The 27,763-nt window shown below is 35.0% G+C and overlaps 1 protein-coding gene across 1 annotated transcript in view; it reads left to right on the forward strand.

The window, feature by feature from the left end:
- The window catches only part of LOC150094912 (arylsulfatase B-like), a 135,702-nt gene that overhangs the window by 599 nt on the left and 107,340 nt on the right, over positions 1-27,763 (forward strand). The window contains exons 2-7 of the mRNA XM_090411149.1: positions 1,224-1,383; positions 3,209-3,321; positions 6,641-6,781; positions 13,634-13,753; positions 17,043-17,169; positions 22,310-22,606. Of these exons, the coding sequence (XP_090267275.1) occupies positions 1,224-1,383; positions 3,209-3,321; positions 6,641-6,781; positions 13,634-13,753; positions 17,043-17,169; positions 22,310-22,606 (958 nt within the window). The remainder of the gene's footprint in view (positions 1-1,223; positions 1,384-3,208; positions 3,322-6,640; positions 6,782-13,633; positions 13,754-17,042; positions 17,170-22,309; positions 22,607-27,763) is intronic.

Consider the following 27,763-nt stretch of genomic DNA (forward strand, 5'->3'; position numbering starts at 1 on the left):
TTTATGTGACCCAAATCTACGTAAGATTCTAAACATGTAATATATTATATCGTTAGTGAGCTAAGATCGTTTTGCTCTTCTTTATGATTTAAAATATTGTTTATATTATATTATTTATAAATCCTCCTGCTTCAGATACTAAAGTATCTTCATTTATTTCTTAAATTCATTTATTTATTAAAACGTAATAAAAGAGACATTGATACTTCATTCGCAGAAACCTTGAACCTTTTTAATTTGAGGAAAACTGCTGAAATTATCCTTAACATTTTAAACTGAATCCTTCATTTTATATATCCATTTAAGAAACCGTTACATAATACTGTTTAACTGCAGGAATATTGCAGCATAAAAATTTCTTCAGTAAATTGCCAATCATATTTGTAAATTCTGATATTCCGTGTTTCATCTCATAATATTAAGTACAGCAATTGTTTCCATTAAAACCTAAACACCAAAATTGCCTTTTTAAATTCACAAAATAAATACATTTAAAAAAATATTAAAAATAATATTTTGTATACAATTTAAAAAAGTTGCATTTCTTGGTAGAGTATATGCTTTTGATTTTGTTTAATTCGAACATTTTTCTTTTTAAAACAAGTATTCAAAAAATTTGAGTATAACAGGAAACACACGGCTTAGGAATGATCTGTAAAACATCTCATCACGTGCCCAAACCTAAGAAAAACATTTTTTTGCAGGATAGAAAAAACGCGCATTCAAAAGAGAAACTTTGCACCTTTCCATGAGGTTGACTAACTTATCATCATCTGAAAAGTTCTTATAAACATTCTTCTCGCTCTGAATTCGAACCCAGATCAAATGTTATTTTCATGTTCTTCAAATGTTCTAGTTCTAAACGAGATTCGAACAAAGATCTTTTCAGTGTGCTGTGAGGTCAATGGGCATTCTTTCCAAGAATTCCACGACAGCATGATTTTTTGTACAATTATATTACTATCAAATAAAAAAAAACTTGAGTATAAATAAACTGGATAAACACCTGGACAGAATGCTAAAACTACAATACTCCAAGCGGGATTTATATACTGTAATTGTCCTCTGTCGAGAGATGAACGTCAGTCATGAACTCGATGGATATTTCGATATCAAAACAAACAACTGTTAATCTATATAAAAAAAAAGAAGAGATTAGATGAATTCCAATAAGCAATAACCATAAAGGTATTAACAAAATACATCTTTTAATTCTTTCTCAGGGTTGGAACGACATAGGCTTTCATGGATCTCGAACCTACCCAACCCCAAACATTGACGCATTAGCGTGCGATGGAATAATTTTGAATAATTATTACGTCCTTCATCTCTGCTCACCATCTAGAGGAGCTCTGATGACAGGAAAGTATCCCATAAGACTAGGTAAGAAAAGAGAATAACTTTTGGTGTCGTTTGTTACTACTTTTAATTTATTTACTTATTTAAATTAGATGAACAGTTTCCAAAATGACTTATTAACATACTCATAAAAACGACGTGATCTACATTCTGAGATTCTGATCAAACGATAATGCAGGAATTGGCTGCCATTTTAGATCTCTAATACTGAAGTAATAGCAAATAATATTAGAACAGTTTTATTGTAATTTGGCCATTTGCCACATTTCAACTGTTTGACCAATTTTTATGAAATTTGCAAATTAAAATTCGTAGTAATATGTATCGACTGAATTTATCTTTTCGTACTTTTAAATCCGCAAAATCCTATTTGCCATCCATCTTTTTAATTAAATGCACTTTATTTTAATTAATAATGTTTCTAATATTATGAACTAGCATGAGATGTGTTTTAGGCTTCGAAATCGACAGCTTCCATCTCATTGCTCAAACAGAATTTTAGTTTTTAGAATATGAAAACTAAAATTGGAAAAAATTATTATTATTATTATTATTATTTCACTGAAGGTCAGTTTTCTGGTCTTATAAGAGGGGGTTAGATTTTCTCCCTCAGAAACTCGAGTTTTTCATCTCTCCAAAACAGGTGAACTAGTCGAATAACACAACCAACACACATAATATATTGGACTCTGCGCTCTCTGTCGTAATTTTAATGAAAACAATCAAATGGGTTTCTTCAGGTTTATGACTGAAAATTCTATAGTTATATTATATTATGGACTATGTGTTCTTAACAGTTTGATTTTTCTCATATCGCTTTGTATTATAGGAGATCAATTTTCAATAGTGTTTATAATACTGTTGCCGTTTTAGCTTCGGCTAACTTTATTTCTTCTTTGAAGATTGATTGATGGCCGGTCAATCTCTATCAGTGATCGCTGGCCAAGGACTTATTAAGGACTCTGTTGAGTCATTAGACTCAACGAGGTGCCATGTAATAATAATAATTATTTAATAATAATAATAATAATAATAATAATAATAATAATAATAATAATAATAATCACAATGTATCTGGGAAGGAGATTATAGACTACTATCATTTAGTGTTTCTCCACAATATATTATTCTCTGAAATAATGTTACCTATGCAGTCGATTTTTTTGAGTTCCAGGGTTAAAACAATGAAAAAACTACTTCCTATTTGCAAGTGCCAAAAACTGATTGAGAGTTCCTCCTTTTTTTTAAATTTTTTTTAATTAGAAAGCGTTGTACACGCTCATTTCCCCTCCCTTTGTGGTGTTGGCTTTAAATTCAGAAAATCTTCGAGAATTTTTGAAATCGTCAAAACACAGAAGCTAGTTTGAGCACACAAAAGCTAATTTGGGCTAATATGCATAAAAGAGATGTAAAGGGTATTTCTCAAGTTGACATTGCCTTTGACACATTAGCAGTTACCAAATATACCCATCTATGGTACTAACGTAGTATAGGTTACTCCTTTCGTGCATGGCATTACCGTAAGAAATGTTTATGAAAAATTTATCTCTTTGTTCCTGTGTGAAGTTTCAGCTTTTTTTTTTTATACGGACACAATTATATACTATATACGGTTATATACGGACACAACTTTTGTTATTGCATGCAAATAAATGCGTCTAGAAAAGGTCTCCATATTTGTGGCAACTTCTAAGTACTTATGTAATCTTGCTTACCTTCGGACCCGGAAATTTCCGTTTTTCTATGCACTCAAAAAATAAAGCTTAAAAACATTTACCACCAGCTCTTTAATTAATTAATTCCAACACAATCAGAACACAGTGCTGCAGTGTTTTTAATTTCATTACAGGAATGCAGACATCGGTACTAGAGGCAAGTGAAGCTTCTGGACTACCACTAACAGAGAAACTTCTTCCTCAATACCTGAAGTCGCGAGGATACAAAACACATGGTTTTGGTAAAGTAAGTTGTACTCTCTCTCTCTCTCTCTCTCTCTCTCTCTCTCTCTCTCTCTCTCTCTCTCTCTCTGTTCAAATTCTTATATTTTATAGATGAAATTACAGTAAGTGATGGAGATCGTAAGAAATTCTATTTCTTAGAATGTTTTAGTGTATAGATATGCTCCATTCTTTCATGACTTTTTTAAAACTGTTGTTCTAAAAAAAAGGAAGGTCTAATTAGGATATCAAAATCATGAACAATGTTCGATGAATATTATAGCAGTCGAAAGTTGATCCAGAATATTCCACACAGAATCATTTGTGGAGAAACTGTTTACATTCTGTAGGATGATTGAAAGCATCATCTGCATGCTTGTAAGATGGCCACACAAATGTGTTCACAATGGACGAAGTATCGTCCTCTCTTAGATTGTACAAATGTAGAGGTAATGCAATCGTATTCTTTGACACAGAGGGTTCGATGCTTCAAGAATTTCCTTTTCAAAGATCCCGTGCTTGAGATGCAGTGCCTTCAAAAATGGTCTCAGAAACAGTGTTCCAATATTTGGTTTCCGTACAGGGTCGGTTTTATCATTAGCCGAACTTCGGCAATCGCCTAGGGGTGTTAAGATTTCGGGGCGTCAGATTTTTCTACATAGTTCGGGGAAAAATTACAACCTTCGAAAAAAATTAATAAAATCCTAATTAATAATAAAAAACTGAAATAAGTCAAGCCGTCCTGGTTCTCGCTGATGATCCCACATTATTTTCGCCTTTCTCTATTTCTTCATTCCCCTGCTCTTTGTATACTTAACCTCAAGTGTAGAGATTTGTCCTCCTTCTGGAAAATAAATAACATTAATAAAATATTTATTTTTAATGTTCATAATGATATTATTTTTATAAATATCCACATGTGTAGGTGTGCGTGTGCTTGTGTGAGTATGACAAAATATATATAGAGAAACAATGTATAAGGGCGCCTAAATTTTCTTTGCCTAGGGTCATCAAATATTCTCGGACCGGCTCTGTTTCTGTACCATGCCACGAATGACCGTGCCGCCATGCTACCATGCTCCCAATGTCCATCAAATTTTACACTAGCACAATATTCATTCTTGGTGCTCTACGATCTGGATTTTCTAGATTTGGTTCCCCATCAAGTTTTCATCTTTTCCAGACTGAAAAACATCCTGAAGTAAAAAATATTTCAAGACGTCACGATATATTCCAACATTTTCTTTGGAGGGAGAAATCGTACTTTAAAGGAGATAAATGAGTAATTTCGGGAATTTAATTTTCCTGTGAAAAAAGCACAAATATTTCTATTTAGTTTCGTATTTTTATGTCAGTCACTCAAATAGTATTGCACATAGCTATTTATACTATTAGATAATCCTTCCATGGTCTGGGGGTTGGATAATCCGAAGACTCCAATCTAGACACCAAAGTTGGTCTCAAGATTGGCGTTTTAATATATTTTTTTTTTCTTTTTCAAGCCACCATACGCTTCCGGAAAACAGGATGATGAGCTCACACTAGATGATGAAATTCATCTCTTGCCTAAAAATATCCCCAAAACAACCATAACACAGTTAGATTTGAACCGACAACAGAGTTGTCGGTTCATTCGAATGAACCCACATGAAACTGGGAATGAAGAACATCAAAGTGTAACTTATCAATAAATTGATCAGCAAAGTATTTAATGTAGGTTTTTTTTTGTTTATATTACAAGTTGATTTAGAAATTTGGTAAGTACCGCACTGATCCTTGGATCTAAAATCTACGAAAAGAAGAAAATATTTTTCTTCTCAGCTTGTCATTATCACCAGCTTTGTAATTCTACACTTTACCCCTTCTTCACAGAAAATTCTGCACAACTGACAATCTCCCAGAGATCGCTTTCCCCAAGTTGAGACAGGGTGGTTAAATTATAGTTATTAATATAGCTGCAATTCTATTAGACGGAATATTTAAATGTATATCCTACCTATTTATCATTTAAGAAAATATTTTAAACCATTTTAAGTAAACTATAAGTAGAATTATTTCTTAGAAAAGCTATCAAACAATTTTAAATTGATAATAGATGAAAAATTGAAATGATCAAATTATAAAGAGGTAAGCAAAACGTTTAAGTTATGAAGCATCATATCAGAATGCATCTTTTGACTGCAACTGTATTTTTTAATTCAAAATAAACTAAAAATTTAATGAAGTGATCATGCAGATATATTACCTACCTCAGGCTGTATTTTAAGCAATAACGATCTTTGAAATTTGGAGTGGAGAATGCGGATGGTGATGAAAAAGTACATGATATTAGTGATATGCAGTATAACAAGATGAAGCTCCACTGAATTTTAAAACTTAAAACAAATATGAACAAATAATATAATTTTTAAAGTCTAGTCGCTGACTAATGGAACATTTTCTAAGCCTTTTGATCGACCGGTTGCCGAGTTATTCGATCTCTGGCGCGGGAATGCTGTTTTCTCCCTAAAACTGGGGTTTTTCATTTCGTAAACTCAAGAAAATCGACGTCTAACCCACACTATTTTCAGACATTAAGAATATTGTGTTAGGGTTAAGAACCACGAGATGGCGGCACTTGTTAGCTGTCTCTTCACTGCGTGGCGATTAACTTAGTGATAGCCTTGGGCCAGCTATCTTTGATTGGCTACCAGTGGAACTTGAACTGCCCACTCGGTCTCCAAAAATTAGGTAGGGCTAAAGCGACCTCATATACTCCCTATACTGGAATAAAAAGGCGATAACTGATTTTTTTTTTTTTGATAAAAGATGAGAAAATATCCGGTAATGAATGATGTAATACGATTAGCAAATACATTATAAGTTTTATGAAATCTAAAATTGAAATATAATAAAATATTAAAAATTTTAAAGGATAAAAAAAGACAAAAGACACGTTCTGATTTAGGGTGGTCCATAACACAAAAGCTTCTTATCTCTTTATAAAATATTAACTGGAACGAAACGATTTATAAGTTCAGAGACAAAAAAGTAATCACTGTATATTTTAATTTCTTCAATTTTTCCATATATTTGTGTGTACAAACCATTAATTATATTTTGTGATTAAGTTACTTCTGTTCATAAAAAGTAGCTCGAAAGGTTAAGCTCTACATTATCGAATTATAATTATAATTTGTAACTTCAGACTATTGTAACCATGTTACTGTAAAGTAACTTATAAAGTTGTATCATTTCAAATAAACTTCGATTTATAATTAAATCAAATTTAAAAATAAATATTTTTTATATCTGTACTATAAAAACTACTGCATAATGATAACCTCAACTGGCTTTTTTTTCAGTGGCATCTGGGCTTTTACAAGAAAGAATTCTTACCAACATCCCGAGGCTTTGATAGCTTTTATGGTTTCTGGGCTGCTGAGGGAGATTTCTATGATCATACTCATTATATTAATATGAGCGAAGAAGATTCTCCTTTTCCTGTAAGTAGAGTATCTTTTGTTTTCCTCCCCCCTAAACTTGAGTAAAGTCATCTATACACTATATTTCCAAAAGTATTTGAAACAGCTGAATATACCATGCATATGTTATACAAAATATTGTAGATATTCTCCGATAAGCGACATAAAGTTATAGTAACGCAAGAGTATAAACGGTACCTTAGTGAATTTTGTAGAGTAATATATATCCAAAATGGCATAAAATAAAGCTAATCAAGTGTGAATGTGGACAGACTGTTGGATGTAGTTTCGATTCTGTGCACTGAATAAACCGCTCATTTGTTATTTTATTGTGGCAACATCAATTGGTTTTTCGTGTCTGATGGTTGTTATTATTAGATGCCTTTTGCACAAGTTCAAATATTTTAATATTAGATTTCTTTCAGTCTATATTCGCGCATGTAAAACTCTGCACTGGTTAGACAGATTTAGATGAAATGTGTTATTTGAGATTTTAATAGACTAACCACAAACCAGTGGGTTATCTCTATAATTTGGACTAGCATATCCATAAGGCCTAAGGCTTAAATCATCTCAAGTGCTCAAAGTTGCATTCCAGTCACCAATGTTGTGTCGTCCATCCTGGCTTTGAATCCGCCATCTTGTTGGAACGTTGTTCTTAATTATATTAATTAATTGTTGGTTGATTAGTAATCAAAATATAGAGAAATTTATATTTATATTGCGCTACCCTATATTCAGATTAGCCTATGCAAAGTAGTAGAATCAAGAATCAATCTTCAATTTAGCAATCTCATTACTTATACAGGCCGAGTTTAAAATTAACATTCAAGACTTCCGCAAGGTCTGATATCTTTATGAACGGTGCAATGAAGGAGAATCAGAGACACACACAAAATTGTAATCAAATTAACAAAACATTTAATGCAGTGTTATATGACAAGTACATAAGATTAACTCTGAAAACAAGATAATGAAAATAACTTAGTTCAACTGGTCACAACATTCTCATAGATTTTGACATTAGACATTCAGTTATTAAATCTATAGTTTTCCTAATAATTAAAATCGTTCACACAGTTCAATATTACAGAATCTCTCAGCAAATATTTTAACAGTTGTACTCTCTAATTTATCACTTAGTCAGCAAACACTTAATTTTAGTTATGAGGTAGTTCTCACTTCGAGGGAGGGGGACACTTTCAAGCTTCTAACTTCGGCTAATCTCAGTTGAACACCACAGTTAATGTTAGGATATATCAGACGGAGCTAACACTTATATCTTCACACTGAAATACAATAAAATAGGACTATTCTTACCGGGTTAAATCCTTTCACATCTGTTCACTATAGGCACACTATAAAACTATATTTACTTATCACTCTGAAGCAACATCATTCAAAAGAAATCTTCTCAATGATAACTGAATTATTATTCATTGCGCCTCACAAGTCTTGACGCACTTGTATAAGGCAAAAGGTTTATTTCATATTTACTTCTATATAATAAACTCAGCTTTGCACTATCCTTCTTTAAAACGACTTTGGAATACGTAGTAATTTTAGAACTCAGTAGAATTATTCTGAATTGCCTATTCATTTCCCAGTCCTTTATTAATCAAATTACAACACTACAATTCCTGATACTACAGCCCCTTACTTTACTCCGTGCTGCCTATAAACTCATTTCCCGGTCCCTTCATAATCTAATTACAGCACTACAAATTCCTGATACTGCAGCCCCTTACTTTACTCTGTGCTGCCTCTAAGTTTTCTCCTCGTCTACCCTGTACTATTCTGAGTGCTCCCTCCTTCCTCTTCTTTGTGCTGTAGTGAGTGTTTTCCCCTTCGTATTGACAATTGACATTTATATCTTTAGGGGTGAAGCAAGATGCTTTTCATATTCCCCGCTATCTGTTGCGGTTACAGTGAGGGTAAAATTTATGAGCAGTTTGATCGCCCTGAATGGGCATGGAGATTATGCATCACTATGGGATGCTAATATAACTTTTGGTCTTCTATATTTGAATATGTCTGTTGGATCGTATGCTGCAGCTTGCTGAAACAAATCGTTGGCGTGTGTGGACGTCTTTAGGAAAAACTTGGATGCTAAGGATTGTAGAAAAGAGAAAATATAGGGAATATTTGCATCTCTATGAAGTTGATTGTTTCTAACATACCACGGAGCTTTCAGAATCATTCTCAATCACTTGTTCTGTACTCTTTGTATCTTGATAATGTTAGTATTAGAGGTGTGGCTCCAGGATGGAGAGGCATAGGTGATTATAGGACGAATCGTCATCTGGTATAGTTGCAATTTGATTCTGTTGCTGAGCTTGCTGTTTCTATTAATTAGCGGATAGATCTGAGCTATGGCTTTAGACGCCTTTGTGCACGCAGACTTGGTGTGCTGATTGAAAGATAGCTTTTTGTCGAGAATTACACCCAGGTAATTTGTTTCTGTCTCCCAGGGAATTTTAGTATTGAATAGTAACACATCTCCTTCAGGAGACATTGGCCTTTTTGACAAAAGAATGGCGGAGCTTTTCTGGGGGTTAACTTCCAATCTCCACTTAGAGAACCAACCCTCCAGCTTTAGAATGTTTTCTGGAAGCTTTCTGGTAATGAAATGGGGTCTGCGAGATCTGGTTAGTATTGCGGTATCGTCCGCATACAGCCAAAATGGAAGTCATCGGATTGTGCGGGATGTCTGACATTGTATACAGAAAACGGCAATGGAGCCTGTAGAGATCCCTGCGGCATTCCAGCAAAGATGTGGCGCTGGGAGGATGTAGAACCGTCGATTTTTACTTGCATTGATCTATTCTGAAGATATGAATGGATTAAATTAACCAGTTTTAGTGAGGTACCGGCTGAGATAAGTTTGTGCAGGAGTCCAAAATGCCAGATTTTGTCAAATGCTTTGGATAAGTCTAGGAAGACAGCTCCTGTGCACTGGCGCCAGTTGTAGCTGGTGGTGATGTATTCGACAATTCTGTGGATTTGCTGACTAGTACTGTGGTGTTGCCGAAAACCAAACTGTTCTTTAGGGAGGATGTTTAGGCCATTTACTGAGGCTTGGAGTCGTGAGAGGATGACCTCTGCAACCTTACCCAGATTGGAGATGAGAATTATTTAACGATAATTTTGCGGTAGGTGTGTGTCTTTGCCTGGCTTTTGTATAGGAAGTACGTCAGCTAATTTCTAGGTGGAAGAAAAATAGTGAAATCTTAAAATTGCATTAATTATACTGGTCAGGTGCACTACTGCTCTTCGGAGCAGAAGTTTGATCACCCGATTAGTAATACCGTCTGGACTAGGAGCTTTTTTGTTCTTTAATTTTTTAATAATATCATATATCTCAGCAGGTTATGTTGATGCAATATGGTCAGTGCTAGTGATAGGAAGTTTGAGTGAATGTCTAACCCTGCTGTGAATCTTATATATGTGTGGTCAAAGTCAAGATTTCCATACGAAGGCCTGCATTGCTCCTCTAAATTGTATGCTATAACTTCTGCTTTGTCTACATCTGTGTGATCAAGGCCCTGGTCAGAGAATATTGGGGGAAGGGATCTGTCTTTGTTTTTGATATTTTTAAGTAGTCCCCAGATGGAGTGATCAGTAGGTGAAATGGAGGATAACTTTTCATCCCATACTTGGTCTCTATGAACTTTGAGTGCATCTCTTACTGTCCCATTTAATCTGTTTAGATTTGTTTTATCTTGTGGTGCACACGTCTTATGGAATCTTTTCCTAGCTCTGTTTTTGTCTCTCATCAAGTTCATGATGTCTTCAGGCAAACGATCTGGCTTGCGGGCAGATTTGTAGGATGAAGCTACCTTTATAGCAGAATTAATTTCTTGTGTGAGATTTTTAACTGCAGTTTCTACTTCTTCTTTTGTGCGTATGTGAGGAGCAGGTCCAATATAATCCTTCAGTACTGTTGGTAGTAGTCTTTCCCATGCCATGTAGGAGTGAGAAGGAGGACATAGGTATTCTTGTTTTCTCAGCTGTAATAGAATTGGATTGTGATCGGATGATAGTTCATCCATAGATATGATACTGTACTGAAGTTTGATATCGTGCAGGATAGCTATATCCAGGATGTCAGTAGTGCCAAACGTACTGAGATGAGTTGGTTCGGTGGGGCCTGCCACAACAGCATTGCTTGATCCTAAGTAATTGGAAATGATGCAACCATTCTTGTTGGTGGTTGAGCAATTCCGTGTAGGGTGCTTGAAGTTCAGATCCCCGGCTATAATGGTCGGCTCTCTGACGAATAAGATGACATTTAGGTCAGAGTGTAGTAGAGATTTTTGGGAGGGTTGTAAGCTGAGTAGATTTTCAGTTTGCCAGTGGAGCTGGTGGCTACTTCCACGCCAGTGATCTCAAGGTTAGTTGTTAAAGGGTTGCTCACAGAGTGGTGCTTAATGTAGTTTTTAATGAAGATGGCAGTGCCGCCGCCTCTGTAGAGTAATCTGCCATTTCTGTATAAGCTATAACCCCTTATTGTAGGATTGTCTGAGGGTCTTAAATGAGTTTCACTGATAAATATAACATCTGGTTGATATCTATATGTGAAGTCTCGGAGTTCCAGAATTTTGATTTTGAGGCCATTTGCATTCCAAGCAACTATCTGAAGAGATGCTGGAGTGAGTTTGTTACTATTCATTTATGATCCCCTCGTATACTTTCGCTTTCCGCTTATATACCTCCACTCTTCTTCCCGCTAAAATCAGTTCTCACACTTCAGCTCATATTAATTCTTTCTCCCGTCGAATACCAATGCTTACGTTCTAAGCTTGCACTATCTTATTTTAACTCTGTCTCCATGACAACAGCCAAAACAAAACATAAACAGAAGCAATACATAAAATTATACCTATCATATCATACAGTAATGAAAAATAAAAATAAAAATTTATAGTTAAGATCACGTCTTCATTTAGTAATAAACAAAATTCAGGGCAATTATATGAGCAACACAGTTTAAGCAAGAGACAAACAATAAACAATATTTACAAGTCTTGTTTATGATATGGAGGATTATGTTGGATTCTTAAAGAAATATCAATAACTTTAATTTCTCATCATTCAGAATCCAACACCAACTAGGGAAAGGAAATTTTTTTTCAGTTGTTTTTCGAGTTAGTCTATCTTTATTCCACCTATCACGTTAATGTGCTCTTTACAGACTTCTAAGGGGATTTGCATAAAAAAAGATAAATAGAGATTTTCTTCTTGATTAAAAACGAATTTTTTTTTATTTTGCAACACGGAAAACTCGATCATAGCATGCACACGATATTCACATAACACCTGTTAGGAACTACTTAGGAAAGATGGTCACAGTTGTCTGTGATGTTCTTGTTATCTTCTCTACGACAGAAAATAAATTCAATTTCTGAAAACAGTCAAGAGTTGAGACGGTTGCTTATCGAATTAAAAGTAAAAATAAAATAAATCCGCTTTTATTCCCCTACTAGGGGGGGGATAGACGAGTCCGTTTAGCCCTATCTAACTTTTGCAGACTGAAGGGCAGTTCAATCTCCACCAGTTGCCAATCAGAAATAGCCTATCCAAGTTTTTCACTAATTTTGAGAGACATCCACTGAACAGATGTCAGACAAGTGCTGCCACTTCGTAGTTCTTTAACCTTGAATTTTTATTAAATTTCAGACTTCCGTTCATACGGTAATGAAAAGGATTTTCTTCCTGCTAACTAGGAAAAACTGACCAGAGAACAGACAGTTAACATTTAATATACGGATCCCACGTCTTCATTGCCTCCATCTAAACAACTAAAATCCCAAACACTTCTTAATCTTGCTAAAATATTCACTTTACATCACCAATGCCGATCATTTTATCTTCTCACATTTATTGCAAAAACAAATTCAAAATAAATAAATAAATAAAATAAATAATAAAAATAAAAATAAAAAATAAATATTTTTCTTAGTAACTTACGTTCTTCAGTGGAATTTTCTAGACCCAACATGCATATGCTTCATAACAACCATCTTCAATTTTCAACATTTTCATGATATCATTGTATATATCCAGATCAAATGAAGTGCCGCCATTATTAGTATTTTCTATGCTTGGAAAAAACAGTCCTCCTGCCTGAGTGTTCAACATTCTATCGTTGAAATTCAATTTATATGTGATCTTCGATCTCAGTGATGTACCCATGAATTTTGATCAAGTCCTTAAAAGCTCTTCCTTTTCCTTTCCATCAATTCTTTTCTCTAATTCTGAGGTCTATTGTGGGAATACATTACATGAAACGTCCACTAAGATTGTCTCAATTAATTAGACATGCATAATAGCAATAACTAAATAGAATATGTATTTGAAATCAGTATAGCATATGAGCGCATACTCATATAACCTTACAATATTCAAAAGGAGAACTTATTATTTAGATGGTGATTTTTCTCCTCGCGCAATAAACATCATGAGAAATCTTTGTTCAGAAAACAAAAGCACTAATTAAAGTCACCAGCGATAAAGTCGAACATTTTCTCAGATTCACAATATGTTGCAGCAGTCACAACTTATAGTAGGTCGTACCCAAATGACTCTCTCACACACGTGAGCAAACAGGGATTTTCTCACATCACCTTTTTATATTACATAATTAAGATTTATCAAATATTATTTTCAGATATGATTCCTTTATTTTGAATTGTAGTTTTAAATCAGTTGATCTCGATTTTCGTACGTTACAAAACCAGAACTTTTTCAAATTGCAATTGGATGGCAATGCAGAAGGGCAAGTACAGCCATAGTTACTTTGCTATTTATTAAAGAAATAGTAACAGATTTATATCATTTTCTGTATATTTCTTCCCTTTTATATATTTCTAGATATTCTGGGGACGTGACCTTCACGACGGGGAGGAACAGGTACACGAAGATGGAAATTATGCCACTTCTTTATTTACCAATAAAGCCATCGAAGTCATTCAGAAACATGACAAATCTCAGGTAAGCAACTATCAAAATCTCTCTTTCTCTCTCTCTCTCTCTCTGTATTTGCTTCTGTGTGCATGTGTCAAATATTTTAAAGGTAAATGTTAAAAGAAACTTGCGACAAACTCAACTACTTTCTAATGTAAAATTCCATGTTGACAAAATATATTATCTAAAAACATCGAATTTTTACAGTAGGAATTCACCTAAATTTTCTTGTAAAAACGTATATTTTATTTCTCTATGTAAAGATATCTGTATAAAGAGCAAAATAATCCCAAAGGGAATTAACTCGCTCATTAATTAAGAGGGGATATAGAAGTATTGAAACCAAGAGCATCGCTCGAAATTCGGCATGTCTTTTCAAGATTGGTTGCAAGACCCATCCCAGGTGACCTTCAAGGTCAATATTGAAAGGGTGCGTGCAAATCAAAAAGGAAGGCCGGTAGGCAAGATTAAGGCAGTAATGGGAGGAAGTAAGATTGTCGGCGAATTTTTTCGAGAAACATTATACAGGGTTCTTCAAACTACTAGCAAGACTCGCACGGGGACACTAGGGGTTCCAAAAACTTAACCCAAGGTGCAGGACTCTGGTGTTTAAAAGGGTTCATTCGGAGATGTGAAGGGCTTCCTTTTCTTCATCCTGAGTGATCCATCCACGAGAGATCGAGGACCCGAGGTGTAAGTCCCGGAAGGGGGGGAGGGTGGAAATACCCGTCCACCGATGTCGTTCCAGTCACAGCCGAAGATATTCGGAGGCGATAGTTAAGGAGAAATCTTGCAGAAAAGGTCCTGTAGTCGAATAAGTGCAACCAGGAATATGCAGAAATCCTTCGCCGGGCAGTTCAAAACGCCGGAACGCCTACCCTATATCCCACCTCCTACTGCTGCTACGACTATTCATTGGTGCCCGGTGTCGCTTCGAGGACAATTCTAAAACATGGAACGGAGGAGAGAAACCCCACTCAAGCGCCAGAATAAGGAAAGAAGGACAGAAGACACATACAAGATAGGAAGAGACCCATTTGAGTCTATATATTCATTTATTGTTTGTGAATTAAGAAAGAATTCCCTATCGCACTGTTAAATTGTCTAGTTTAAGGAGATAGTATTTAGAGTGTTAATATTTCTCGTAAATGTGTGAAATCGCAAATGAGTGAAGCATGAGCGCAGCTAATTTCCCTTGGAGAAAATATTTGAAATTTCTTTGATTGATTATATGTGTACTTATGATTTAATTTTATGATAGAGTATGTTCCTGCTATCATATCATTGGAATGTTTGAAACTCAATGAGGTGGATTGTATAAAAAATAATTGCCTAGATTATGATTAAGTGTTTGAAAGGAATGGGTTTATGAGAGATATATTTGTAAACATGTATGTTGTATTTTGATTGATGCTAAATTAGGAATGTCAAACACAACTAACGATTTCATGTTATAGGTATAACTTGCTGATATATGTAATACAGTATGCTTGTTGAAGGTCTAACTAAGTAAGTGCGAGAGAATTTAATAGAAACCAATTTGAGTGATTGAGAAAAACTAAGAATTATTAATTTTCATTAATGAATCTTGTGATTTCAAGTGATATGTGTAATTATTTGATCAGAAATTAAACTTGTTGTTATTGTTGATACAAAATAGTTGTTCCATTCAATCTTATTGCAATGTACTGATCCAAAAAACACTATTTCGGATCTAATAGCGGAACAACAATGATTAATAGTGATTTATGAGTAAATTTTGTCATGAAAACCATTGCCAAAAATAGGAATATTGCGTGATAAGATATAACTAAGATATAAGACTAATAAAGATAAACAATATTGAGATATTAACAGTAAATGTAAATAAAAATAGAAATGATAAGACAGGTCCCATATTATTACACTAACACTCAAAAGGCAAATAATGCATTCAGGTAATAAGAATGCAAATGTGCACGGGTAACACTCATCACGTTGAATTATTAGTTTCTCCAGCTGTACTCAAATTACTTATTTTTGAACGAATGTGTTAACTGACTGCTATATTCTACGCATTTTGAAATTCTACATATTTTAAATTTACATTTTAATTTTGCTACACATGCTCAGCAGTCAAAAGCAATCCTGATTATGTTTATTCAATTATGTTGCTCAGCAGCAACATAATTGAACAGTAAAACAAAAGCCAGTTTTAGTTGCTTCTGTCTCCTTGAATCTAAAGCATGTTATTGCAGGTATTTTTCAATAGACAGCAATGTCATGTCATAGCACTGAGTTGAAATCTTGAGACATTTCGAGATTCCTTGAGACTTTTCAAGATCTCTAGCGCGCTTACAAAACAGGCCAACTATGCGGAGAATACTCACATTACTAGACACAATTTTTGTGGTATCACTTTTTGTGATAGCTGTAGTCGCTTCGGATGTCATCCTAACCGAACAAACCTCTTGTACACTAATAAACAAGAAGTATTCTTCTTCACACTCAGCTGCTCCAGAGACCAAACTCGAAACTTTTTTGCCACTTACTGGCTTCACTTAGGCAGTGAAAATCATCACCCACCTAAAGACATTCAGAAACATCCACGACCCAGTGCGATTCCAACCCACAGCTAGTTGGCTTGGAGAGAGTAGCTTATCATTAAGGCAATCAGAGAATAGTTCTACTGCATACAAAAGTACAGTACAAAGTAAGAGAGAGTTATTAAGTTTGAAATTATTTGAAATGTTAAAGAAGCGCACACTATAACGCTTTTGAGTACTATATACCCCCCCTCAAAAAAAAAAAAAGAAGAAGAAAAAAAGAAAACGAATTCAGTTCCTATAGCAATAATAAATTCATGTATCTCCCACCCATGAAAGGTTGGGAACCCATAGAAAAGTAGTGCCTTGCGAGCCCCAAGGAGATATTTTATCATTTTCATTTTTGTATTTTTATTTATATTTTTCATAATCCGGAAACCCCGCTCCAGAAACCAAATATGGAACTTTTTCAAACCACTTTAGGCCTTCAGTATGCTCGGCAGTGATCTCGGATCCAGCGATGGAATCCAACTGTCGCTTAAAGACAATCATAGACATCCATACCCACAGTGGAATTCGAAAGCGCAGTCTGTTGGTTGAAGATCGAGTATGTTACTCATTCTGCCAAATAGGACTGCTGTTTGTTTCTGTGTTTTGGAATTGGAATAATCCTGTGCTCGCGCACTATCCGTACTTTTTTCTTCCCTCGCTAATTTTTTCATCGTTATAATGATTTCTATTAGTTCTAAAATATGTAGATACTTTGTCGAATTATTTTCCTTTTCTTACAGCCTTTGTTCCTGTACATGTCTCATCAAGCCATCCATGTAGGAAACGCTTACATGAGATTGCAACCCCCTGCAGAATATTTCGACAAGTTTGACTACTTTTCCGAGCCCGAAGAAAGATTGTTTGCTGGTGAGATAAACTTTTTCATGCTGCTACTGTAAATTAAGAAAAGACACGCAACTCAAATTAAAAAATGGTATAGAGAGGAGAGGGGGGGGGGAACATCACTTCTTATATAAGCATAAATGATAAATGCTTATTTATTTTACTTATCGAAATTATGTTTATTCTTTCAGGTCATGAAATGTGCGCATATTAACAGACAACATATTAACAGACATACAAAGAAAAGATACCCTATGGAAACAATCTTAAGAAGTCGCCGAACAATATCGCTTTAAAAGCTGAATATAAAAGAAAACGGAATCTCCTAACAACCCAGATTAGAACGGCAAAAAGAAACTATTACAGCAACAAATTAACAACAGCTCAGAATGATATAAAGGAAACCTGGCACCTGATTAATGAAATGCTGGACAATATGCACAGAACCACTGCCTCAGAAACAATAAAACACAGCTTTGCCTGCGACCCCAAATCCCTCAAGCAGTTGGCAAACAACTTTAATCAGCACTTCGTGAACTCTGTCCAAAAACTACAAGAAACAACCTTTCCTCACACAAACGAACATTCTCCACTAGGTCCACGAGCAACCCAGTCGATGTGATTCCCCACAGTAACAAAAGAAGAACTATCACTGGCAATTCAACAAATTAACCCTAACAAAGGACCGGGGATAGACGGAATCAGACCAAAAGACATCACGAAACACTCGACCAACCTACTTCCACTTATACAAAAACTGTTAAATAAAATCTTCGAAACGGGACACATAACTGAAACACTGAAGACTGCATTAATCACAACCATACACAAACATGGAAAAAGAAACATTATAAGTAATTACAGACCCATTGCCACGTTGTCTGTATTCAACCAAATCATGGAGCGCATCATGCATCACAAACTCTCCACATACGTTGAAACGTTTCAAATCATACCAAAAACACAATATGGCTTTCAAAATAATAAAGGAACAGTAACACTCCTGGAAGATTTCACAGACCTAATAAACGCTGCATTGGATAAAAATAGAATAACATTAGTGGTATTCATTGACCTAACAAAAGCATTTGACACACTATCACACAAAACCTTGTTAACGAAACTAACGCATATCTTAATTGGAGGTCGTCTACTCCAGTGGTTTAAAGCATACATGAAAAAAAGAAAGCACACCACACGTATAGGATTAGCGTACAGCAAAGAGGTACATGTAACCTGTGGAGTACCACATGGAGCTGTCCTTTCTCCCATTCTATTTAACATACACACACACACACACACGACATAAGCCATCTTCCCCCAAAAAGTAAAATCTTGCAGTATGCAGACGACACGGCCATAGAATCCATTCACAACAACCCAAATATCGCTTACACAAATATGCAACATGACATCAATCAGATCACAAACTGGTTAACCGAAAATGGCATATATATAAACCCTGGAAAAACAAACCAAACTCTGCCCATAGAAACTAAATATCTCACTATCCGACATTCATCCTCTTATACGCAAAGCGCAGAACCTAAAACCACAACCATCACACAGGTGAAAACAACACGCTATCTTGGACTTCACTTCGATGCAGATCAAAGTTGGAATAGCAATACAAACTACCTACATACCAAGCTTAGGATAATAGCAAGCAAACTATACAGATTAAAAGACATTGCCCCAACCCACATAAAAATATTAATCTATAAAGCATTATGTGAAAACATTTTAAGATATGCAATCACATCATACGCATTCTGCAAGGACTACAGACTTAACAGGTTACAATAGTTGCGAGATAAAATGGTAAAATTGATATTCTGGGAGCAACCCACACTTATGCAGGAAGCACAGACAAAACACAAAATATTTAAGGTGAAACACTTATGCCATTACACAGTCATGTTAAAACATTACTATAGCCTAACCTATAGAGTAACCAGAACAACATATCAAATAATAAGACCACAGTAAACAAACTATATAACATACAAGTACAACAATCAAAACGGCAAAGCCACCCGAAACTTCTACATACCTGACATGATATACAAAGGGCCATTTGACGACAGAAACCTAGGAATATACAGAGAGCTGAAACAGGTGCTATATAAATATTATAGCGAGAATGAAAATTAGAGCAATCCCTGTTTCCCGGCATCTATCGTATAAAATCCTTTAAGCAAATTAAATATTTCTAGCATATCCCCTCTTTTTCTCCTATCAACCAACTTCTGCAATCCAAACACCTTCAATTTATTCTTATAGGGAACATTCCACAGACCACTCATCATGTTGGTCACTCGCCTCTGAATCCTCTCCACCGCTTCCCTATCCACACGAAACCCAGGGGACCAGACTTGAGCAGAGTAATCCAGATGTGGGCATATCAAGGCCTTATAAAGAGGAATTACAATTTTTTCTTTATAATAGGCAACAGATGTTATTGTTACGTCGTTGCCTTCTATAATTTTCTATCTTTATTATCTCTATTATCTATTCTACTGTCCAGCCTAAGAAATTTCTATCTAAGGTTATTTCCTTTTCAGATACTGGGCAAATTTATATTATGCTGCACCAGCCAGTATCCTATAACAGAAGAGATTTCTGCTCTGGGAAGCAATCCTAGATCTTAAGATATACACACATTATTATGCACTTCATTTCGGTCGTATAGATTTCAGGTACTGGCGGCCGTGACCTGTAAGCTATCTTTATATACCTTCTAAATTCTTCCTGCTAAGGTTCTATTTTATAAGTGGTAATTTGATCTTTTAATCAGGCATGACTCAGGCATAAGTAATGAAACATGTTTATTGAAATTTTAAGACATGTACAACTAAGATCAATCATATATCCAAAAATTCTCAATTTCATACTAAATAAAGTTTATGCTAAGGACGTTAATACAATCTAAGTAAGTAAAACACACTTAGTTAGTTTTCAAATTATTAATCAAACTAGATAAGGTAGAAAGCAAATACAATACCACAGAAACTTAATTACATATTATAAATTCTGGTGTTACTCAATTAAAGGCTATCTGCAATCTTAATTTCACTTATCAAACTCAGTCATATTCAAATATGAGTATCGCTTTCGAACAATTCTTTTGTTCAACGAAAGTACCTAGTCCAAATAAGTATTCTCATTAAAGTTCTCTAATAAATTGTCCACATCTTAAAATTACACACAATTTTCTTTCTTCTAATACTTCCGAAACATATAATAAAGTTCTCTACGTTATCGAATCCTTTCTGAAAGTCTAATCGATACCACATATTGGTTCTCGTTACCTTCCGATTAGGCTGTCTCTGTGCCTGGCGTTGTGGCTACGTCCTCCTTGAACTACTGCCGGACATGAACGTGTTTCTGCTGTGTCTAAGCGGACTTTCTCAGGTCCTTCCGATAGGACATCCAGCGCTGGCACGATTCTGCAAAACCCGATAACTCACTAACGGCTCCGCGTGGAATCTTTTAGGCATCTCCAGGAAAAAGGACCGCTGTCCGACATCGCAGCACCTACGTTCCTCATTCTCATGAACCACCCATCAAAACTCACCAAGCAGGAACCATGAAAAAGAGAGAAGAGGAAGCTCTATATAGAGCGCATCACCTTATATTCTCCTCTCGTGCGCTCCTATTTTGCTGGGTCTTTTCCACACGAGCCTTATCATTCATGCCCTTAAGTCGATTCCTTACTCTCCCTTTGCTCTTAGGTTGCTGTTTTCATGGAAATCGTGCTACCGTCACCTTCCACGTAAGCCATTGCCTCCAGCGCTACGCTTGACTTGTACATAAATTCTTTAATTTGATTTTCCGTTAAACAGCAATAAATTTCTACATAAGGAATACTTATTCTCACATATATTAAACAAGTTTTCTTTATTTTCTGCTGGTGTGCAGGTATTTCCTTAAGTAGTTAGATTTTGCATGTTAAATCCTGAATGAACAATTTCCTTGCAAAATTTCTCCATTCAAGATCCAAGATTATCTTTAGGTGGCAGGTGGAATCCATCTGTCGCCTAAAGACAATCACAGACGTCCATACCACAATGGAATTCGAAAGTGCAGTCTGTTCGTTGAAGATCGAGTATGTTACTCATTCAGCCAAATAGGACCGCTGTTTGTTTCTGTGTTTAGGAATTGGATCCTGTGCATGCGCAGCCAAACCCACAATGGAATTCGAAAGCGCAGTCAATATGTTCTTGTTAATGTGTTACTTGTTAATGTGCTACTTGTTAATGTGTTCTTCACTAGCTAAGTATCTTATGGACTACGTTAGCAATATGTCCTCTAAAGTTTAACTCTCTGTCTACCACCACGCCTAAATCTCTAGCTTCATCTATTTCCTGAAGTACAGTTCCATCAATGTGATTCGCAGCTTGTAATTTGTTTATCCCAAAATGCATGCCTACACATTTCTCGACATTAAACTGATACCAATTATCTTTTTACCCGTATTGATAGCTTATTTAAATCGTCTGGCATGCTCTCCACATCGCCTTGATTAATTATTAGTTTACCCAATTTCCCATCTGAATTAGTTTTCTATTAGTTTTTCCATGTCTATCAGTGTTGTTATTTGTTGAGATTAGAAAAGTTTTACTAGCCTATGTTTGGCTGGTGTAGCTGTTTATAATACTGATTATAATACGATTCACAATTTAATCGTGCAAAAATGTATCACTATGCACTATCACACAATTACTATTCGAGCTCGTATCCATACTACAATTCAGTGAATACATTTCACCTCATCATATGCATCATAAACTCATTAATATCAAATAATCGACACAAAATGACAATAATATACTACCACCTAAAATTCCTTGATTAGAATCATGGTCGATGTTCTATTGGTTAACATGACAAAAAAATATCAATGAATATCATTAAAGATTAATTTTGATATTATTACTTTTCATTAAAATATACTTAAATATTTTGTAACATTTTATTTGATTTATTTAAATTATAAATAGTTGATTAAATGCCAAAGAAATACTATTGCAGTTTTATTAATTTCTGATTAATTTCAGAAAACCGTAAAAAAATTCTCACTTCTTTTTTTTTTTCGACATAAAGATGTCTGACGTCATTCCATTCTGTGAAATGAACAGTATTGTTTATATTTTCAATTTAGGTATGGTGGCTGCACTAGATGACTCTGTAGGCATGCTTTTTAAAGCATTGAACGAAAGCGATTTATTGAAAAACTCCATAGTTGTGTTTACTACGGACAACGGAGGCATGCCTGATAAACTTTGGGAGTCCCGTAGTTCCAATCATCCATTACGAGGAGGAAAATTTACTTTATGGGAAGGTGGAATCCGAGGTTCGTGTTTTGTTTGGAGTCCTTGGCTTAATGGCAAACTCGGGAAGGTAAACACAGAGTTGATGCACATCACTGATTGGTTACCAACTCTTTATGAAGTTAGTGGTAAGTAAGTAAATGATTGGTTTAACGACACTTCTGTTTAACGAATCAGGCAATTACTTAGTGTTGTCAGAAATATATTGAATTATATTGAAATATACTGACTAATATATTTCGATATATACAATATATTTTCCAAATATTGAGACACTGCTAACATTAAAGAATTTCTTATTATTAAAAATTCTTTTTCTTCTTCCCTGAATTTAAAAGAATTGCAAATAAAGAATTTAAGAAAAAAGAACTGTTATATACACAGCAATCAGAAACATGACGGTGTGCTGGCAGTTTCGTTTTAAAACGTCATCAGATGTATTATACTGAAAACCAAATGTAAGCTTCACTCGTCGTTTTATGAAACGATGTATTAAGTGGAGCTTGATTAATTTCAGAGTATTGCAATTTCAATAATGTTCAATTACGTGTGACTTTATGGAACATATAGTGGATGTAATATATCAGATTTTTATACTGATATCAATTTTTTTAAATGGTTTGCAAGTGATTTGGTATAGAGATATTGCGATCACAGTAATGTTCAAATAGGCATAAGTGTTAAAGAATAAATTTTCGAATTTAGAAGTTAGAAGTTTAGAGGAATTTTAGAAGTTTAAGAATAAATTACAAATTTATATTAAGTTAGTAATATGGGTGGCACTTCTGACAAGATCAAGCTCAAGATAAGATAAGGAATCGTGACGTGATTGGTTGATAAGAAGATGACGTCATTGTGTGTGACGTCATGTGTTTGGAATGTTTGGAATTTCCCTGGGGCATATGTGTCAGTGATGTGGATTCTTGTGTTTTGGTTCACATATGGAATTATGGGTGATGGTAGAGATAAGGATTCGTGTTTGTGATGGGTGGTGCACTTCTGACAAGATCAAGATCAAGATACGATAAGGAATCATGACGTGGGTGTGTGTTGTTATGTGATGTAGATAAGTGACGTCATTTGTTAGTTGTAAATAAGTGACGTTATTGTTTTGCATGGAAAAGGGTGATATATATTAGTGGATAAGGAATCATATCGTGATTGGTGGGACACTTCTGACAAGATCAAGATAAGATAAGGAATCGTGATGTGATGTTTGTTGTTATCAGAAGAAGATAAGTGATGTGATTTGTTAGTTGTAAATAAGTGACGTTATTGTTTTGAATGGAAAGGAAGATATATTAGTGCATAAGGGATCGTGTCGTGATGACAAGATCAAGATAAGATAAGGAATTGTGATGTGGATGTTTGTTATTATAGATTTTGGAATGTTTGGAATTTTGCTGGGGCCCTCGTCTGTCAGGGACATCACGTGGTATGTTTGGTTCATTTCTTGTCTTGTGGGTGCTTTTTAGAGATAAGAATCGTGACCTTATTGTGCTTGGAAATTTCTGGGGAACAGAAGTCTCTGTGTGATATCACATGGTATTTTCATTTGGCTATGGAATTGTGGGCGATATTTTTGAGATAAGATATCCTGGATTGACACACATCCGTCATTGTCATCATGTTTTGTGTTTGGTTGTCTATAGATGGCTGTACTAATTTTTCAATACATTTTGGGGTATTTCTTTCCTGTTAAAGGTGGGAATTCTTAGAGTAGAGTAGAGTCGTGATGGTGGCCGTGTTTTGGGTTTTCTAAGTAATTAAATTATATGCTAATGTCACTCAAACATAGAGCTTTTTTCTTCTATAGATGGCTGTATTAATTTTCCAATACCTTTTGAGGTATTTCTTTCCTGTTAAATGGTGGGAATTCTTAGAGTAAGTCGTGATGGCTGCAGTGTTTCGAGCTTTTCCGAATATTTAATTATATACTGGTGTCTCTCAAACACACACTTTTTTCCCGTAGCTCATTCGTATTTTCGTCTATGTTCATATTCTAATTCAAATTCATTTTTTATTCATAATTCATCCGAATATTTTGATTTGTTTAAAATTAGAGCCTGTGTAGCTCAGTGGGTGTGGCGTTTGCATACCACGGTGCTTGGCCGCACGAAGGAAGACTTGGTTTCGAGTCTAGTCGGCGACTAGAGGAAATTTTTCTAAGCCTTTTTTCGACCGGTTCCCGAGTTAGTCGATCTCTGGCACGGGCAAGTAGGTTTTTCCTCCCGGAAACTCGGGTTTTTCGTCCTGTAAACTCAAGAAAATCGACCGTAGAACCCACATTATTTCAGACATTAAATATATTGTGTTAGGGTTAGGGACCACGAGATGGCGGCACATTTGAGCCATCTCTCTTCACTGTGTACCGCTTAATTAGTGATAGCCTTGGGCCATCTGTCTCTGATTGGGTACCAGTGAGATTGAACTGCCCACCCAGTCTCCAAAAGTTAGATAGGGCTAAATGGCTTCGCCTACTCCTGTATACGGGAATAAAACGGCGTTAGCTGATTTTTTTTTTTTTTTAAATAAGATCTTAAAGTTCAATAAATAAACAACTGGTGTGTGAATTCACAGACTTCCAAAGTGATCTTACTTAAACATACATAACACATCAACGACACTGTCTGTTCTTTTAAGTTTACATATTTATTTCACAGATATTATTTACAATGCAGTATGCAGAAATAGGAATTTACAGATATCACCAATGCATAAAAAAAATCTATTCAGGGTTAGAATTATACTTACCGAAACAAACGATCAGTGATTATTGAAATTACAATTATCAATTGTTATGTTTAAGTTAAAAAAATTAACTTACATTTCTTTCCAGAATGGGAACATTTAATTTCACCTAGGTTTTCTGAGTATTCCAAATTGTTGATTTTTAACATATATTCGCAGCACAGAAAACGAGTCTGAAAATGCAGCACATTATAGGTTACAGTGGCTTTCATTATAAGTGACAGTGGCTAACATATATTCACAGCACCTGTCTTTTGTTGACTAATATATCTGCCAGCGATCGGTGTTATGTTTTAGTTAAAAAAATAACTTACATTTCTTTCCAGAATGGGATCATCTTGGTATTATCTAGGTTTTCTGAATATTCCAAATCGTTGATTTTTAACATACATTCATAGCAGAAAACACAAACATAAGTCTGAAAATGCAATTTACATTTTGTGTAGCTAGGAAACTGGAATTTATTTCAATGAAAACTAACTCTGTAGTCTCTCTTATACCGTCATCAATTTTGTTGTAGGTTGGTGAGAAATCCTGCGTTTAGTTTGGAACGCTTCATTCCTGTGGGAAATTATTGCTGTAGTAAATTAATGCTTATGTTTATTTTTTTAAACCAATATTCACTATTAATTTTACCTGTGATTCCTTGTGCTCTTAACCTATTTCTGTAACTGAAAATTTATTTATTTTATTTATTTTTTCTTTAGCATTAGATATTTTAAGTAACGAATATGAGACAAACAAGGTTCTAAACTCGCCGTAGTGTTAAGTTCGTTAATGTTTTTTTTTATTTTGCTCTTCCAATAGCGAGTATTTTTTGATATTTGCATGTTGATTCACTTGTTATCTGCATGTTACGATACCCCTTTTTGTCACTTTTCAAGTGAAATATTCAGCACTAAAATTCTGCCTATTAATTTAATACCCATTTCCTTTTCCTTTTAAGAGTTGACACAGTTTCAATGAGTGGATTTTTTTTAAAAAAAAGTCTCTGGTTATCATGAAGGTTATTTTCTTGATCATAAATTAGTAAATAATAATATTTTTTGGTTTACCGATCAAGTGTTGATCAATTTTATTAATTGAACCAACTAGTTTCACCACACTTATCTGTTGGCATCTTCAGGGCTTATATAGAGGTTTAAACAATCTCACAATTATGCGTAACTGCAAACTGACAAGAATAATTGTAAAAAACTGACTAGAATAATTACAAATAAAATAGTATCGAACGTGAGTGAAACACGTATCCCGTGTACAAGATCATCTGGCTGTTGCTGAGGAACTTTCTGTAGTTTGTATTAAAGTTCATTTCTTCCGTTTTTAAGGTCTGATTAGGGTTTTCCATATCTCTGGGAGTATTAGGCCTTGATTTCTGTTAAGGTTGACAGTAGAACGGGCGACTGTGGCTGCCTCTTTGAAAATTCTTGAATGGTAATCTTCCTCTATGTAAGGGGAACAGCTTTTGTCCCACTCGATGACATGGTTAGTTGTAGAGAAATGAGACGATAGGCCAGAAATGTCCTGTCTGTTGTTTTTGACATAGCCAATGTGCTCCTTTTGCCTGATTTCGAGGCTTCTCGAAGTCTGTCCGATGTAACTAGAGCCACATGAGCATGGAATATTATAAACTCCAGCATATTTGTAGAAAGGATGGTTGTCTTTTGGAGATCTTAGTAGTTTACTAATAGATTCTATTGGGTTGAATGTTACTCTTATTTTATGTTGTTTGAGGAGATTGGCGAGCTTGTTGGAGATGCCACTTACAAACGGAATTGCAATCGTTTTTATACATTGAATATCTTCTTGTTCTCTTTGTGGTGGTTCAGAGAAAAGGATTTTATCGACTATGATTATTTAGATTTTCAATATATAAAAACGATTGCAATTCCGTTTGTAAGTGGCATCTCCAACAAGCTCGCCAATCTCCTCAAACAACATAAAATAGGAGTAACATTCAACCCAATAGAATCTATTAGTAAACTACTAAGATCTCCAAAAGACAACCAACCTTTCTACAAATATGCTGGAGTTTATAATATTCCATGCTCATGTGGCTCTAGTTACATCGGACAGACTTCGAGAAGCCTCGAAATCAGGCAAAAGGAGCACATTGGCTATGTCAAAAACAACAGACAGGACATTTCTGGCCTATCGTCTCATTTCTCTACAACTAACCATGTCATCGAGTGGGACAAAAGCTGTTCCCCTTACATAGAGGAAGATTACCATTCAAGAATTTTCAAAGAGGCAGCCACAGTCGCCCATTCTATTGGCAACCTTAACAGAAATCAAGGCCTAATACTCCCAGAGATATGGAAAACCCTAATCAGACCTTAAAAATGGAAGAAATGAACTTTAATACAAACTACAGAAAGTTCCTCAGCAACAGCCAACTGATCATGTACACGCGATACGTGTTTCACTGACGTTCGATACTATTTTATTTGTAATTATTCTAGTCAGTTTTTTACAATTATTCTTGTCAGTTTGCAGCTACGCATAATTGTGAGATTGTTTAAACCTCTATATAA

This window comes from Typopeltis vanoorti, chromosome 21 (genome assembly GCF_054136105.1).
Source record: "Typopeltis vanoorti isolate ZY-2024b chromosome 21, IOZ_Tvanoo_1.0, whole genome shotgun sequence".
NCBI classification, from domain to species: Eukaryota; Metazoa; Arthropoda; class Arachnida; order Uropygi; family Thelyphonidae; genus Typopeltis; species Typopeltis vanoorti.